Here is a 17,615-nt window from a genome sequence, read left to right as displayed (position 1 = left end):
TTAATACTTTTTATTGAGCAACCAGTATGTACTGAGTCCTGTTTTAGACATTGGGATTGTGGGGACTGTGAACAAAAGAGAACCCAAACTGTGACGTCAGGAAGCCTCCATTTTAGTAGGGAAAGATACACAACAAACGTAATAAAACTGCTAGTGTTGAAGAAGTCTTAAATGTTAAGGCAGACAATAAAGTACACAAGGAAGATCAGGCATTAAAATTTTAACTAGGGTTATAAGGGAAAGGTAATATTGGGGTTACCTTGAAGGTGGTGAGAACTGGGTTGTATGGATGGGTACTATTCTAGCTGCTTTGAAACTATCCAGAGCAAACTCACATGGGAACTATAAGGAATGCAGAGTCTTCTTGGAGAAGACCGTGAAGAATAAGATGAGAAGCCCTGTGATATGTTCTCTCCTCCAGAGAGTAGAAGAGATGTGGCATGGTCCTGTCTGGACAGGACTGGTTCCTGGAGCAGAGTTCCTTGTGAGTGTGGATGGGTTCTTCAAGGACTGCATCTCCTGTCCATAACCATGCAGAAAGGAGTGCTGTATGCCTCCATCCAGATGAGCAAGGAGCCCAACCCTGAGTGGAGTGAGGGAGCCACAGCGGAAGAAAATGGCTGCCCTGCTGACAGGTGTCACTTTGTCAGCGGCGGTAGACACAGTCTAAGAATGCTTTGTCGGCAAGCACAGCACACGCCCTGGGGGAAGGCCTCTACTGGGTTCTTGTCCCCTAGAGAAAGACTTCAGCTGACAGACACAGACGGTTTAAGCAAAAGCTTATTTGGCAAAGCAAATTTCAGTCCGAGGAGAGATTTGAACTCACCCCAAATCCATTGGGTTCTACAATATGGATTTTGAAGAAGTTTCTTATGGGCCTCTCCCTCCGGTGATGTCATTGCTAAGCCCCTCCCACCTTTATTTCACCCCATTGTACTGCGCATGCTCTGGATTTTCCTCCCCTGGGAATTAGGATGTTCTCTGGTGGGCAAGTGTGGGCTACAGGAAAGCGCCGGTCACTTCATTTCTGAGATGGTGGCAAGAACCTACTTCACCTCAAGACGTCAAGCCCCAGAGTGGTACTTTAGTCCCTAGGAGACACTACAACGGTGGTTTCCTTGGTTACCTCATGCATAATCCCAGCCTATCTAGTCAGGAAGTACCTAAGGACAGAAGGATAGATCTACATGACGCCCCCCTCCCCCTGCTCCTCAGGTCTGCCTCACTACCTCCTTTCACAGTGTCAGAGAGAAAATACAAAACAAGACAGGATCTCTCCTGCGTTGGTTTAACATCTGGCTAGAGATGCTGATCTTGAGCAAATTGTGTAACTAATTCCAGATGTAGTTAAATGCAAGCTGTGACAGGAGTGTGTAAATGGAGCCCAGTTAGGTCTTGATGTTCAGAGGTCTCTGAGGAGGGGGAATGTTCTAATGGGGCTGAATATGTGTTAATCAGCTCAGTAAGTGATTGGGAAAAGGGAGCGGCTAGGTAGAAAGGATGGCCTTTGGGGCACAGAACATGGCTACCATGTACAAAAGAGATGTGGTGGAACAGGAACACCCAGGAGGTCAGTGGGCAGTACCACTGGTGTCAGGAAGCTGAAGGCTGCTCCTGCAGAGGGTCTTCAACACCGCTTTCTGCTCTGGCAACCCCAGAGTCGCATGGCTGAATCACTGCTTCATGGCTGTCATCCGGCACTCATGGCATCTCGCTCCAGAGCCACGGCCTCCCAGAAGCAGAGCGAAGGGCAGAGGGAAGTCCAGAGCCCCGTCTCAGCATCTGTGTCTCCCGTGGGACCCATGTGCCTCATTTCTGGTTGTCATAATGACCCCTACTGGAAACATTAACCAGAGCTGGCAGGGACCTCCTGGAGCACAGACCCCCAAAGGTCTTTCCTGTCTGGCTAATGATCCAAATGGGGGGGGGAGGGGAGTCAGGCTGGACAGTGGCAATGAATCCTGTCCCCTCTGTATGCCACCTTCTTGCTCTTTCTAACTCTCCATAGACGTTAGGCAAGTGGGAGAATGCGCTCAGCTCCGGAGGGCTCGTTTCTGTAAAAATGCCAATGGAACTCTACCCTTATCAGGTAGATTAATGGTGTTTATTGAGCATCCACTGGTGCCAGGCAATGATGTTGACATTTTTTCCTTTCACTCAGAGGGAAGGAGGTTCCCCTTTCTCTTCATTAGTCCTCTTGACAGCGTGAGGATACAGATGGCAATTGTGCCCATTTACTATGTAATGGCCAGAATGACCAGGAGCCATCAAAGGTGCCCCAAGGTCACACAGCATAGTACTATACTAGAGACTCTGATTTAGTTGTTAGATGCAGGAGGGTCACATAAGGCACTTCAGAGCTTCTCCTTGCTAGCCAATGGGCTTCTCACTTAGCCTGTGTTTCATGGACAAGTATTTCAGATATTTTGTAGACATACAGTGTGTGCTGCCATGCTGGCCGGGATGGGGAGGGGTCCCGGGATACATTCTAGCATAAACTACCACTCAACACACTCAGCGAGGGACACAGCAGGGTGGAAGTGGGAGGGTAGATTGGGTCACCGTCCCCTGGGAACATGGCTGCATGAACTTGTCACAACTGTTCATGTCTTCATAATGTTCATTCTTGTACTGAAATCAAAACTTTCAAAGCAAAAGGGTAAAAATGTGAATGAAAATGATGTGAAAGGCATCCCAAACCCCAGATTCTTGCGACTTCCTCACCCCGTGTAGGATTATTTTTATAGAACTGTGCCTTCTGAGCCCGGAAGCAGTATGCCAAATAAATTTTAAAAACGATGAACTATTCTTGGACTCCATGGGGCCTGGAACCATTTACTAAATGCATTTGTGGCCCCCAGAGGAAGTCTAAAATTGGGGACTTGAGCCTCTGGTGAGAGACGTGGTCCGGATGGCCGAAGCTCATCTGTTTGCTGCCCCAGTCCAGGAAGCTCGGTGCCCGCCCCGCAGTCACAGTGACCACTGGACGTGATAGTTTGTGGTTTAAATAAGAAGAGTTAGTGTTTTGAGTGAGCAGGCATTTGTTGGGATCAGGATTCCAAGCAGCTCTACCTGGTAGGGCTGTAGCAGACCTGGGAGACTCCTGAGGCCTCAGGGCTCTCTGTGCTCCTCCAGCACTAGCCCCCCACCCCTCACCCCCAAACCCGCCATGGTGTAGTCGACCCTACCTCAGCAGTCCAATGGCCACAGCCATAAAGACTTTATCTGAAGCTCTTGACTGTCAGCACTCACACGGTCTCTTTGCTGGGTCACCTTTGTAGTATGTAGAGGCCTGGGCAATGGCCATCTCATCTGAGGCCTGCTCACTAACTCATGGCTGGGCAAGGTAAGTAGTGCACCTCCAACCGCTGGCATGTGTTAGGGAGTGAGGTGGAATTAGCCATCTTCTCTAGAGTTGCATCATGTGAGAAAGTCAGCTCTCATTTTCACAGCCCCTTATTCCTTAGATTTTTTTTTTTTTCAAAGACAATTTTTCACCATGTGTTTCGGGCTGGTCAAGAATTCACTAGTAGAGGTCTGAACTCACAGAGATCCACCTGCCTCTGCCTCCTGAGTGTTGATTCAAGGTGTGTGCCACCAAGCCTGGCTTGTGACATGTGTTACAGCGGTCACACTGTTTCCCCCACCTCGGTTTCCCTGCTGACAGCCTCCATTTCCCATGCCAAACTCCATCCAAAAATACTTCATGCAAAAGTCTAGCAACAAACAATTCAATAACCTTTATTGCAGTACAATGGTGGTCTTATTTTCTTGTAAGTTATTGTTAATCTCTTGTGTGCAACTTATAAATTAAACTTTTTCATGGACATATACATATAAGAAAAACGCCACAGCCAGGCGGTGGTGGTGGCATCTTTAATCCCAGCACTCAGGAGGCAGAGGCAGGTGGATTTCGGTGAGTTCAAGGCCAGCCTGGTCTATAGAGTGAGTTCCAGGACAGCCAGGAATGTCTCACTGAGAAACCCTGTCTTGAAAAAAAAAATGGCAGAGTTATGTATGAGGTCGCTACTCTCTATGGATTCAGACATCCATATAGGATCTCAGTCCATATCCCATGCAGATAGCTACCAAAATGATGCATTCTTTTGGTGATGAGCTAAGCTAAAAGTGATCTTTCTACATTTTAAGATGGGAAAGAATATTGTTAGACGATACTCAGTTGAGACTTTTTTTTTTTTATCAAAAATACATATTTTTGAGCCAGGCAGTGGTGGCGCATGCCTTTAATCCCAGCACTCAGGAGGCAGAGACAGGCAGATCTCTGAGTTCGAGGCCAGCCTTGGCTACAGAGTGAGTTCCAGGAAAGGCACAAAGCTACCCAGAGAAGTCCTGTCTCAAAAAAGAAAAAGAAAATACATATTTTATTGACATTGATATAAAAAAATAAAAACTTTGAAAAGAGCCCAAGGCCAGTCCTTCCCCAGCCTAAAATTCATCTGCTGTAGAGCAAATTCTCCGGTGACTTAGAAAGTGCGACCCTGAGCTCACTCAGAGCAAAATAGGCTTCATCTCATGCCGTAGGGGAGACAAAAGAAGGAACAGTCTATCCAGCCTGCAGCTCAAGGGCAGTTTTTGAACAGCTCAGTTCACGTCCTAACCAGTCACCTCATGCAGGGAAAGTGGGCGTAGGTGTGTGACCATCGCCCAGGAAGCGGGAGCCACAAAGCAGTGGCTTTGTACAATCGTTAATGACTCCAACAAGCCACTTAAATTTTCTTTCTTTCTTTCTGATTTATGTGTGTGCATGTGCTTGTGTGAACTTGTATGCAGGACCTGTGTGTGTGTGCAGGAGTCCATGGAGGTCAGAAGAGGGCATCAGATCGCCTGGAGCTGCAGTTTCAGACAGTTAAGCGCTGCCGTGTGGGTGCTGGGAACTGAACCTAGGTCCTCTGCAGGAGCAGCCAGCTCTTTTCACCGCTGAGCCACCTCTCCAGCCTTCCCAGCAAGCTATTTTGTTACCCGTGTGGGGCTGTGAGTCCTGTGCGCTTGCCTCAGCTCGTCCACCACAGACTAGAGGAGACAGTACTCTGGCTCAGAAGAAGACGGTGCAGAGATATTCCACTCCTCCAGTCTTCTCTCTTGATGCATTACTGATTCATTTCCTAACCTTCCTGAGGACGGTTGCCAGTTGGTTGGGTGGCCTCGCTGAAGGGAAGTTCTCAGGCCCCTCAGGTTCTTGCTGAGTAATGCTTTTCCCCAGGAAGGATCATAAACAGACAAGGTCAAAATGAATTTGTAGAACTGAACCATCATTCAGATGGAGACATCTAAAACAAGTCATGGTAAAGGGCGTACCTTTCTGTTTGTCCATAGCATTTGTAACTTGCTTCCTGATACTTTAGGAACCATTTTTCAGTTGTGTTTTCACAAGAGTCAAAGCAAGGTTGGTGGGCAGGGTTGGGCTCCCTCCTGAGGAGGCAGACGTTTTAACCTCCCTGCTCTCTCCCTGGCCCCTCCTGGGGACCGCTGAGGGTTCTGTGTTCTCCACTGGAGCGAATGTGACTTTGGCCGCTAGCACCTTGTAAATTCCATTTTAGGAGACCTTAGTGCAGCTTACATTGAGACGTCTTCTCCAAAGTTAGCCAGGCTGTCTAGGGTAAGTTATGGGCTTTTCCCTGGAAAATCTAATTCTGGGAGCTGAGGAATGAAGCCACAGAGTTTTCAGAACCTTTTGGGGAATCACAGAAGTGCAAAGCCGCGTACTCCTTCCCTCCACAGATGCAAAAATGAAGAAGGAACACCGAGCCCTCCACTGGCCACCATTGTCTTTAGTGGAGGTGTAGTGGGGTTGTTTGTTTTGAGTTGTGATTTCTTTCCTTTTTTGATGGAAATCTGGCTTCACCTGTCAAATTCTTGGTTCTGCACTGATAATTCGGTATCTTCTCATGTATTTGTTCTTTCCCATATATGACCAAAATCTCTGCTTTTTGTCTTTCCTTTCCTCTTCTTTTCTTTTCTTCCCCCATCCCCTGGAAGTTTGGGTGTGGCTCAAAATAAATTACAAAATCCCGCACTGCCCTTCTTGGAGTAACTACTGAAAACAGGATGCCAGTGTCTGACGAAGCAGGTGTGCACTCGTCTGAGGAAAGCGAAACTGAGGCGAAGGTCCATAAAAGATGTGCAAGGCATCTGGAGTGAGAGAGACTGGGGGGGGGGTGCCACTGGCACAGCACAGCTCTTGGGCAAGTAGAGGGAGCCCAGGCCACGTTTCTGAGGGTGGTGGGAAGCCCTGTAGGATTTTGAGGAGACAGGCATGGGGCACACAGAGCATTTCAAATTTGAGACCAACTTCTGTTCCCTCACCCTGTCTCCAAACCCAAAGCAAACTAGGGAACTTCGAGCAAGGGAGAGACTCAGTGGTATGACTGAGGCAATGGGTGGGGTCAGAAGATAGGAAATGAGGGTGGAAAGGGGGGCAGGCAAGGAAAAGCCCTAGAGGACCAGGAAGGACTGACCCACGGGTGTCCTCACTGGGGCGGTGATGAAGACGATGGGCAAGGTGGGCTGGAGGTTTGGGTTAGAGAATCTGTGTCCTGTACCAAAGGGTGACCCTCGTGTCCTGGAGTGAGCAGCTGGAGCGGAGGGGGAGTCCTTTACTGAGATGGGGTTGACTGGGATCTGGGGAAGATCACAAGATTCAGACAGGAAGCCGGGAGCTCCAGCGCTTGTTCGTTCCGAGCACTTCCAGCAAGCGAGCGGCCTTGAGCTGGGCATGCAGGACACCCACTGAGGGGAATGCCATCTCTGCCTCTGTGTTTTCCTGCCACCTACCAGCTCCACCCCTCATTGTCCTTGGTTGGTTCATCCCATTGTCTATGGTTCAATGTCAGAGTGATAAGGACCAGTCTTCAGGCGAATGGCTTTGGAGACTTGGAAGGAGTCTTTGGCTCTAAACTCTATCTGTGCTGATGCCTCCCAAATTCGTATTGGTTCCATGGACTCCTCCTAACTCCAGACTTGCAGGTATTCAGTTAGCTGCTTGATTGCTGCAGCTCCGTGTGTAGTAGATACCTTGAGATTACTATGTGGAGCACTGATGTCATGACCCTTGACTCACCCCAAAGCCCTACTTCTGCAGGCATCAGGCTGAACTTCTGTTTTGTTTTGTGTCCACCCACCCCACCCCCTGCCCCCTTACAACCCAGGAACTCTGCCATCAAGCTGTATCTGGAATCCAGCCACATGCCCCCCGCCCCAGCCCCACAGCTGTGACTGCCCTGCTTTCAGCCGTCACAGCCTGTGTCTGGGCCACTGCACGGCCTTCCTCACTGGTCTCCCTCAGTGTTTTCCATCTTGAGCTTGTCTTAGCCCAGCACACACAGCTACGCCAGTGGAGACAAGCCACTCCTTCACTTCTCTAGCTCAACACCAAGTCTTTGCAGTGTCTTCTAGGACCCACTGATGATCTGGTCCCTCGTGGCCCGGCTAGTCTCATTTCTCACCCCGTCATGCCCTCTACTCTGCCGCATTCTGGGTCATGCTAAGCATGTCCCTAGTTCAGAAAGAACCATTTTGCTAGCTGTTCTCATCCATTTATGCTGACCTCCTCACCACTCTGCTCTGGTCCATGATACTTTCTCAATAGGGCCTTCTCTGGCTTCTTAGTCAAAATTCTAGCACACCTGGCACTCACCACTCCTTCTTCTTTACCTTCTCCATGGCACAATTCCACCCAACATCATTTACTGTTTCATTTCCTGTATTACTGTTCTCATTCCTAGTATTACTGTTCTTGTTTCATGTATTACTGTTCTCATCTCCTGTATGTCTCTTGCCACTAACTATAAACTCCATTTAGGGAGGGTCTTGGCCCCTGCTTGTCCCCTGGTGGGCCCCAGAACTCTCTCTGACACACACTTAGTGCCTATTTGTGGCATAAAGGGGTCATAGTAGCAGACTGTCTGCTCTGTCATCTATTTCCTTCTAACTTCTTATGGAATTGTTATAATTTCTGCATGTGCTTTGTTTATAATATAATATCGGACAGAATGAAAAAGCCAATGGACAACCATCCATTGCTGGCTTCTTGGTGAGCTGTGTGACTTGGGTCATCTCAATTAGTCTTTCTGAGTTTTAATCTCTTTGCTAATAAAATGGAGAAAGTCTGCCCTGCCTATCACACAGAGTTAATGTGAACATTCAGTAAAATAGTGTATGAAGGACCATTGTCTTCCTCTTTTGTTTTCCTAAAACAAAGCATCTGGGGCTGTATTCCCACAGAAAGGACGTTGATTTATGTCATAGTTTTGGAGGTAGGAAGTTGTGGCTCTGTCTGTTTCATCTCTGGTAAGGGCCTTTGGGTCATAAGACAGAATGGTAAGTGGCATCATGTCAGGAGCACATATGACAGGGAGAGAGGTCACGTGGCAAGATAGAAAGCAAGAAGCTGGGAAGGGGCAAGCCTGGCCATTTTGTAATAACTCATTCTCTCAGGAACTAATCCAAAGGACTTACCCCTCTCCTGCACGGCAGCATGACACAATTTGTGATGGAGGAACCCCATAACCTGCCTACCTTCTACCAGGCCTGACCTCTTAATGACTCCACCATTTCAACACCACTGAGGACCAAACTGGCAGCACATCAGTCTTTTGGGTTACCATGAAAACCCTTCCTGACTCCACACTAGACTATATTTATGTGTGACTACCACATTGAATTCTCACATCGGGTCAGGGAGACGTGAACTTGCAATATTGAATTCATTTCACTGAGGTGTACTGCCAATGGCCGTGTTAGAGGAGCAGCATGTGGCAATTGAAGTTCAAGGCTGGCTCAAACTCCTTTCATCTCAATGTTGAAAGACACAGTCACAGATTTCGGTGTGCATTACTAGCTGAAACTAAACCTCATAATAACTTCAGGTTAAATCGGATGTTTTGATAATAGCCTTAAGATGAACAGCCCCAGAAGACAATCTGAAGTTCACAAGGACACATAGCGGAGATCAAAAATACAAAGCAGCCTAGTTGTTACTAGCTGACTCATTTTCTTGCTAGGGTTGGTTGATGGTCAAACATGATGATTAATTCCTTGAGCCCATTTCTTCTCTCCATCTCCTGACATAAAAAATTATTGATGAATGGGTGTGCACTCTAAAGCTCTAAAGTAAAGCTGACTGATTGTTTTTTATGTATAATAAAGTTTAGGTTTGTGATTCCTTTAAGATTCCTTATGAGATTAACTTTCAAGATAAATAGTAAAATGATTGATTCTTTCTTTGTGACCGCAATATGCAGCCTGCCAACAAAAGAGTTAGCTGTGAAAAAATACATATTTTTACCTGTGCTCTGTGGAATTTAGCAGAATCACTGCATGGGATAAATATTAGAATGGACAGCTGTTTTTAGAAATACTTTGATCTTGAAGAATCCCTGTGGAAAACAGTGATTGTTTCCCACAATCTGTAGAATTGTTTTGCTGAAGGGGCTTTGCCGCCATCACATGACTTTGGTCAAACGATGCCTCAGGAACACCTGAGGCTCTTGTACTATTGTGTATTGCACACAATCCACAATAAAGGACTAGAGTCATGGAGGCATGTGATACTCTCCTTCAGTAAGACATGTAAATTAAGATTAGGGATCTTGAGGAAATACTTTGCGTAGCAATCAATAAATATGCCTTTGTATGGCTGTTTGGGGTTCAGTCTAGTCCAGTTCAGTCCATCAGAAGAGACTGGACCTTCCTGCTGTCACATAGGCCTTAAAATTTCATCTTGGAGTGCATTCTTTCTTCAACTGACAATGAAGAACACAGAAAGAACATGGAAGAATAGAGAATAAAGAAGGAAATCATCAAGAGAGAGTGTAAATGTCTTTTTCCATAACCCCCTCAGACAGAAATGTCTAGTATGCACCAATGCTGTGGATTTCCCTTTGAGCCCTGGCAGCAATAGTGTACTTCCAAATTAAATTATTTACTCAACAATTAAACAACAAAGGTAGCCTTTGAACCCAAGCATTGTCTTTTTTAAAAAAAAATCTTAATTTATCTATGTACGTGTATGTCCATGCTTGGACAGGTATCCATAGCATACCTCCTGGGGATGAGAGTCACAGGGACTGTGAGCCTCCCATTGTGGGAATGTGGGTGGTGGAAACTGAACCCAGGGCTCCTGCAAGAGCAGTACATGCTTTTCCCGATGAACTGTCTCACCAGCTCCTGAACCCCAGCACTTTCCAATCAGTTAATGACTGTGTGAAGCAATGAAGAGGATTTGACCCAGGGTGCAACTTTTGCCTCTGCACTAGTTTTTTCAATGTAGCATTTCCCTGGTGTTATTCTCTGTGCCCTTCTTTCTCTTGAAATAGGCATGCACTCTTGTTTTCCAAAAGAAAACCCTCAGGCCTTCCTCCCCTCTACCCAATGAATGAAAGCCTATCACAGGTCTACCCATGAATGAAAGCCTATCATAAGTCTACCCAATGAATAAAAGCCTATTATAGGGCTACCCATGAATGAAAGCCTATCATAAGTCTACCCAATGAATGAAAGCCTATCACAGGTCTACCCAATGAATGAAAGCCTATCACAGGTTACCCATGAATGAAAGCCTATCACAAGTCTACCCAATGAATGAAAGCCTATCACAGATCTACCCAAAGAATTAAAGCCTATCACAGGTCTACTCATGAATGAAAGTCTATCACAAGTCTACCCAATGAATAAAAGCCTATCATAGATCTACCCATGAATGAAAGCCTACCACAGGTCTACCCAATGAATGAAAGCCTATCATAGGTCTACCCAATGAATGAGAGCCTATCATAGGTCTACCCATGAATGTTTTCTGTCTGGCCAAGCAAGTGCAGATGGCTTTGTCAAGTCCAGGCATCAATAGTCAGTCAAGTGTTTGTTGACAACTCCAGGAACAAATCCTGGACTGAGCTGCCAATGCCTGCCTCCTGGATGATTTAATCAGCCCTTCTCTCTATTTGTGTCACGGTCTTTCTGTGCTAATGAGTTCGTGAATGTGGTTTAATTAGTGTTTACTGAAAAAATAGCTGCACACAGATCAGTCTTGTGAGAGACTTAGTCAGACTGTTGAGGCAATGTTGTTCCTTGTACAAAACAGTTAATAAGTGAGAAGTACTTAATAAAGGCTGGGAAAGGACTGTAAGTTGGCTTTGAAGAAATAGAGCTTTGTTTCTACAGGAAAAGAAATAATTCTTTAAGCAGGTAGATTCAAGTATTAAAATAGCAATCTCCCCTACTTCCTCAGGCACCAGATGATTGGCATATAACAGAACTGTAATGGTGGCAATCTGATTGGAAACCATGGCAGTGATCTGATTGGATACCATGGCAGCGATCTGATTGGATACCATACCAAAGAGCTGCCATCTACAGAGCTCCTAAAAGGAGAATTTGAAATCACTTGTAAATTCCACTGAATGTTTTGACTCTCTGCAAACCTATGCATTACGTATCAACTCTTGTTTCTGAATTCTGGCCTCAGGCAAATGCTAATGTAGTAACTAAATGAAGGTTTTAAAATCCTAACACACACCAGGCTCTATCTTTGGGAGGATTTCACTTCCCAGGAGAGGGAAGTGAGCATTATTGGAATGTTCAGTTCATAAATTCGATCTGTGTTTCATTTGTAAGTTAATTTTTTCTCTGTATAAGTGGGTTTTGCCCAACTTCGCATTCACAGGGACCTCCAAATAAGGTCTCCTTGTCGTTGTTGCTCAGGCTAACAGAAGGAACGTCCGTCTCATCCTACCCCTCAGAGGCTGCCTCCTGGGAGCTGAGAGCCAGGTTCCATCTGTAGTGCAGAACTCAGGTTCTACAGAGAAGTGAGACTGAGTGCCACAGCCAGCCGAGGGGACAGGCTCTGGTGTTCTCCCACACAGTAGGGCGTCGTTAACAAGTGTGTTGTGTGTTTCAAAAGAGCTGGAAAAGAGGCTTTGAATGCTCTCATCACAACAAAATGGTAGATGTTTGAGATGACGCATATGCTAACTAGCCTGACCTGATCACACTGGGCATGAATCTATAAAAACATCACACACTGCCGGGGGCGGTGGTGGCGCACACCTTTAATCCCAGCACTCGGGAGGCAGAGGCAGGTGGATCTCTGTGAGTCCGAGGCCAGCCTGGACTACCAAGTGAGTCCCAGGAAAGGCACAAAGCTACACAGAGAAACCCTGTCTCAAAAAAACAAAAAAAAAAAAAAAAAAAAAAAAAAAAAAAAAAAAAAAAAAAAAAAAAAAAAAAAAAAAAAAAAAAAAAAAAACAAAAAAAAAAAAAAAAAAAAAAAAAAAAAATCACACTGTAAGCCACATACGTACACTTATCATGTGTCAATTACAGAGAAAATAAAACTTGAAAGTTAAAACTAAGCAGTCAGGCAATTCCTAAGGATCCCTCTCTTTTACCAATCTGTGGGTGCTATAAAGGTTTGAGTACCGAGAGCCTCAGACGCCGCCCTATAGGAATTTCTTCTGAGTGAGGGCCTCAGACAGACAGTTTGATCTCAGAGGCCCTGAGACCGAGTGTGACAAACAGCAGGAGAAGGCCAGTCTGCTACCCCGCATGTCCATCTGGTAATTAGTCACCTCTCTGTCTACGAGGGATGTCTTTTCCCACTTGTTTCTTTTGCCTCAGTTTACAGTATGTCCTGTGGGATTGGCCCTGGAGAGAAAAAGCCACCCCCATTAAGATCTGCCTGCAGGGCAGACAGTGGTGGGAGAGAGAGATGATAAATATCCCAGGGAAATGACAGGATTGACATTGGGCTGTAAAGGCAAGGGCAGAGCCTCTGCTGTGAGGAGGGGTGCATCCTGACTACAGTCCTAGTTAGCATTGACTGTCACCCTGGCACAGCCTAGAGTCAGTTTGGAGAGGAACTGCCTAGACCAGACTGGCCTGTGGTGAGGACCGTCTCTATTGCTAGTTGATACAGGAGGCCCCAGACCACTATGGGCGGCACCATTCTCCAAGCAGATGGCTGGAGCCTCCAAGCAAGCCAGTAAGCAGCATTCCTTCGTGGTTTCCACTTCATCTTCATGCTTAGGTTCCTTCCCTGGGTTCCCTCCATGATGGACTGTGACCTGTAAGCTGAAATAAACCTAAATAAACCCCGCTGAGCTGATTTTTGTTAGAGAATATCATCACAATAACAGGAAGGAGACTAGAACACTGCACGATGGTCTGAAAGTCCATGGCTAAAGTCAGGCGCTACAGCTGGTAGGAAATGCCCTGTGATAGCACCTCTGCCCCCCCCCCCCCCGCCGTGAGTGCCCCTCCTCCCTGCACCATCCCATCGCACTCACTCTTGACTCTTGACTTCTAACTCCATGTGTTCCCTCACTGCCACCACCGCCTCTGTGCACCTCAAGGTTTCCTACGGGAAAGGTCACATCTTACCCTCTTCATCTCCAGGAGCCTGAGAAAAGCTGGACAGACACAAAACAGCTATGTGAGCGGAAGCTGGTATTTACAGCTCCCCGCCCTCATAAAAGGCGCCTTCCTCCCCACACCACGTCAAGACGCTAGTAACACCGAGTAACAAGCGTGCACTCCTGTTTTGCAAATGGAAACAGGAGGCTAGGGAGATGGCTTAGCAGTTAAGAGCACTCGCTGGGCAATCGTGAGGTCCGCGGTTCAGATTCCAGCACCTAGGTCAACACTGCAGACCTGTAACCCCAGCTCCCAGGGAGGTGGAGACAGGGGGATTGCTGGGACTTGCTGCCTGGTTTCCAGCCTAGCCAAGGAAACCCCAGATTCATGGAGAGACCCTTTCTCAAAGAAGCAAGTGAAGTGTAGTGGCAAAGAACATGTGATGCCTCCTTTCCTCCACACATGCACAGAGGCACACATATTTAACCATACATTACACATTAGTAAATAAATCTTTTTCCATGGAAAAAAAATATTAAGAAGTACAAACACTCCTTAATTTATGGTGGGGCTAAGTCCTGCTAAACCAAAGCAAGTTGTAGTATTATGATTTGTGTTGAAAATGCATCAAATACTTCTCACCTACCCTGCATCGCAGCATCCCAGCCTGCTGGAGAAAAAAGCTCTTAGCTGTAGTTCGGGACCCCACATGAGATCCACAGGGAATGTGTAGAATGTGAGCAATTTGGCATCAGGCTTCTGAATACCAAAAATTAATTCAACGACCAGGGAGATGGCTCAGAGGTTAAAAGCACTTGCAGCTCTTGCAGAGATCGCGATTCCGTTCCCAGCACCCACAGGTCAGCTCACAATAGTCCGCAATTCCAGTTCCAGGGGGTCCAATACCCTCTTCTGCCCTCCTCGGGCACCACACATGGGTGCACAGACATACATTATGCAGGCAAAACTCTCAAGCACATAAATAAATCTAACATAATTTTTAACTCAAAATCCTACACACAATGACTCCGAGATGTTTCTGGCGGAGCTGACTGAGTTGCATCACGGGACTCCACTGCAGCATTGGCTCCGAAGGCACACTGGATACAGAATGCAGCGACACCATGCTTCCACGCCACACGGGACTCCACTGCAGCATCGGCTCCGAAGGCACACTGGACACAGAATGCAGTGACACCATGCTTCCACGCCACACGAAGCTCACACGAGGCCAGTGAAGGCTGCCTGAAACAGCCCAGCTAGGCTCGTCCCCTTATGGTATGAGCTCCAGTGTATCTGCTCTAGACCCAAAGGCTCCTATCGCAGTGAAAGCATGATGGTTTCATACAAACAACCAAGAATTTTAATATTTTCCTCTGTCATCCTGCCTCATGTTTGTCCAGAATCAGTGTACCTCTGGATTAGATTGTGTTAGGCAGATAAGGACACTCATTTTATTAGTAGGAAATTTTGCTGTTGCCTTTAACAAATGGAAAATATATATGTTTATAAAAGAACTGTTTTAAAATAATTTCTGGTTTTTGTAAGTAAATGTTTCATTTGCATATCAACTTTATATATTTGTGACCATATTCACATCAAGCTTTTTGATCAAGAAGAGTCACAAGTGGAAGGCCTGCTGAGGAGTGTCTGCAGCCTCCTCTCGGACATGCAGCCCACAGAGGTGAGCTCAGCAGCTGCCATGCAGTTGAGAGAGCACAGAACCAAATATCACTGGCCTGGACAAACGCCTAAAATTCAAAATTCAGAAACAGTGCAATTCCTGCTGAATACATATCACTTTTGGGCCATTTTCAAGTGGAAAAAATAGTTAATCTGAAAACTAGATATTAACAACATATTTAAATACAATTTGGGAGCACACACACCAAAGGCTAGCTGCATTTATCTCGATGATTGGGATGTGGAGATGCTGGTTTTCTCGCTGGGTCACTGCAGTATTTTACTGTTTGGTTGTGGACGTGTGCTACTGTTAGGATAAGAAAATACAAGGTTATGTGTCATTTTAAAAGTTGAGTTTGGCCGGGCGGTGGTGGCGCACGCCTTTAATCCCAGCACTTGGGAGGCAGAGCCAGGCGGATCTCTGTGAGTTCGAGGCCAGCCTGGGCTACCAAGTGAGTTCCAGGAAAGGCGCAAAGCTACACAGAGAAACCTTGTCTTGAAAAACCAAAAAAAAAAAAAAAAAAAAAAAAGTTGAGTTTGACCTGTTCCCTAAGTCACAATCATGGAACATGAACAACTTTCCGAAACACCATCTTTACCATCTACACACCAAGTGGCCAGTGACTCCCTCCGGATCTAATTAACTGGAGTAGCTAGACAGAGGTTCACAGTGTGTTTCCATTTCCCTTCTTCCTGCACTTACAGTGTCCAGAAATACATGAGCCACACTTTACATAGAAGCATACTGACAATGAAACATGTTAAGATCTCTCTGTCTTTCTCTGTCTCTCTCTCTTCTCCCTCTTCTGTTCCTTTAGTTCTTCTTATAAGATTTGAAATTACACCTCTTGAAAATTGATAAGTCAAGAATGAATTATCTCTCTTCCATCTGTTTGTCTATCTGACTATCCATCTGCCTACCTGACTATCCATTCATCCATCCATCCGTCTGTCCTCCTGTCTGTCCATCTATACATACATACGTATATCATACATGCCTTGCTTTCTGGTTGGTTCTGGCTAACATGATTTTTCTGTGTCTTTGACTGGCCCGTTTTCCATCATTTTGTTTAGCTATTAGGCTAGTATAGAGTTTGTTTGCTTTTCCCTCTTCCCAAGGAACAACACCAGGTGATCACGTGACCTAAAGGCCAGCTCTGAAACTATGATATGTACTTTCTTCTCTCTCTGCAGTTGAATTCTTGCCACCAGGATGGGGAAACAGAACAGCAAGCTGCGCCCTGAAGTCATGCAGGACTTACTGGAAAGCACCGACTTCACGGAGCATGAGATCCAGGAGTGGTACAAAGGCTTCCTGAGAGACTGCCCCAGCGGACATTTATCAATGGAGGAGTTTAAGAAATATATGGGAACTTTTTCCCTTATGGGGATGCTTCCAAATTTGCAGAGCACGTCTTCCGCACCTTTGATGCAAATGGAGATGGGACAATAGACTTTCGAGAGTTCATCATCGCCCTGAGCGTGACGTCACGGGGCAAGCTGGAGCAGAAGCTGAAGTGGGCGTTCAGCATGTACGACCTGGACGGCAACGGCTACATCAGCAAGGCCGAGATGCTGGAGATCGTGCAGGTAGGGCAGGGTGGCTGGTGTCACGAGGGAGGCTCAGGAGGCTCCAGGGGAGCATGGGACTGGCTTCGTAAGATGGTGTGTCACCAGGACAGTTCATTTGGCCCACTCAGTGTTTTTCAAAAGTTTGAATTTGCATGCACCAAAATTGCACCGAAGTCTGCATTGGTGGAATCTCTTGAAAACTTAGGAGCTCCAGCTAGACGGTGTGACATTCTTGCCTATTAGTGGTCCCCGTGCTTTGGGCTGATTCCCACACTGCAGAGCGACAGGGCTCTTCTGTTGGCTGTCCTTGTCACAATCATCCCATTGATCAATCACAACAACCTACTCAGACATGGAGTGTGGGGTCTCCTGAAGCTGTGTTAGTAAGGAAGCCCTGACTTGGGTGCCCACCTGCGTCTTTCAGGGACCAGCTCTCTTTGGTCAAGAGCTAACAACACAAGGCATGGCTTCACCTATAAAACAGAACGGCCGTGTCATGGGTTAAGATTAGACATAATTCCCCATGTTAAACGCTGTCTTAGTCACTGTTCTGTGCTGCAAAGAGACACCATGACCAAGGCAACTCTTATAAAAGAAAGCATTTAGTCAGGGGCTTGCTTACAGTTTTGGGAAGTTAGTCCATGGTCATCACGACAGGAAGCAGACAGGCACGGCACTGGAGTAGTAGCTGAGAGTTTTACATCCTGGTCCACAGAGAGAGGGGGTGGGGGCTGGGGCTGGTGGGGGCTTTTGAAACCTCAGAGCTCATCCTCAGTGACACACCTACTCCAACAAGGCCACATCTTCCAAGCCTTTCTAAACAGTTCCCCTAACCGTAGACCAAGTTTTCAAACATAAGAACCTTTGGGTGCTGTTCTCATTCAAACCACCACAAATGCCTAGCTCGGGGCAGCCACATAGAAAAGATCGTTGTCATTAATGTACAGCTTTGTAGGCTCTTAAACAAGAGCAGGGTCTGGACTCGAAGCTTT

The 17,615-nt window shown here is 46.4% G+C and overlaps 1 protein-coding gene across 1 annotated transcript in view; it reads left to right on the top strand.

Moving 5' to 3' along the window:
- Ncald (neurocalcin delta) overlaps positions 1–17,615 on the top strand; it is a 396,699-nt gene that overhangs the window by 356,829 nt on the left and 22,255 nt on the right. The window contains 2 exon segments of the mRNA XM_028857190.2: positions 16,246–16,412; positions 16,415–16,641. Coding sequence (XP_028713023.1) covers positions 16,265–16,412; positions 16,415–16,641 — 375 coding nt within the window. The 5' untranslated portion in view covers positions 16,246–16,264.

This window comes from Peromyscus leucopus, chromosome 20 (assembly GCF_004664715.2).
Source record: "Peromyscus leucopus breed LL Stock chromosome 20, UCI_PerLeu_2.1, whole genome shotgun sequence".
Lineage (NCBI taxonomy): Eukaryota > Metazoa > Chordata > Mammalia > Rodentia > Cricetidae > Peromyscus > Peromyscus leucopus.
Note: the sequence above shows the minus strand (reverse complement) of the source record. Positions and strands in the feature narration are given on the sequence as shown.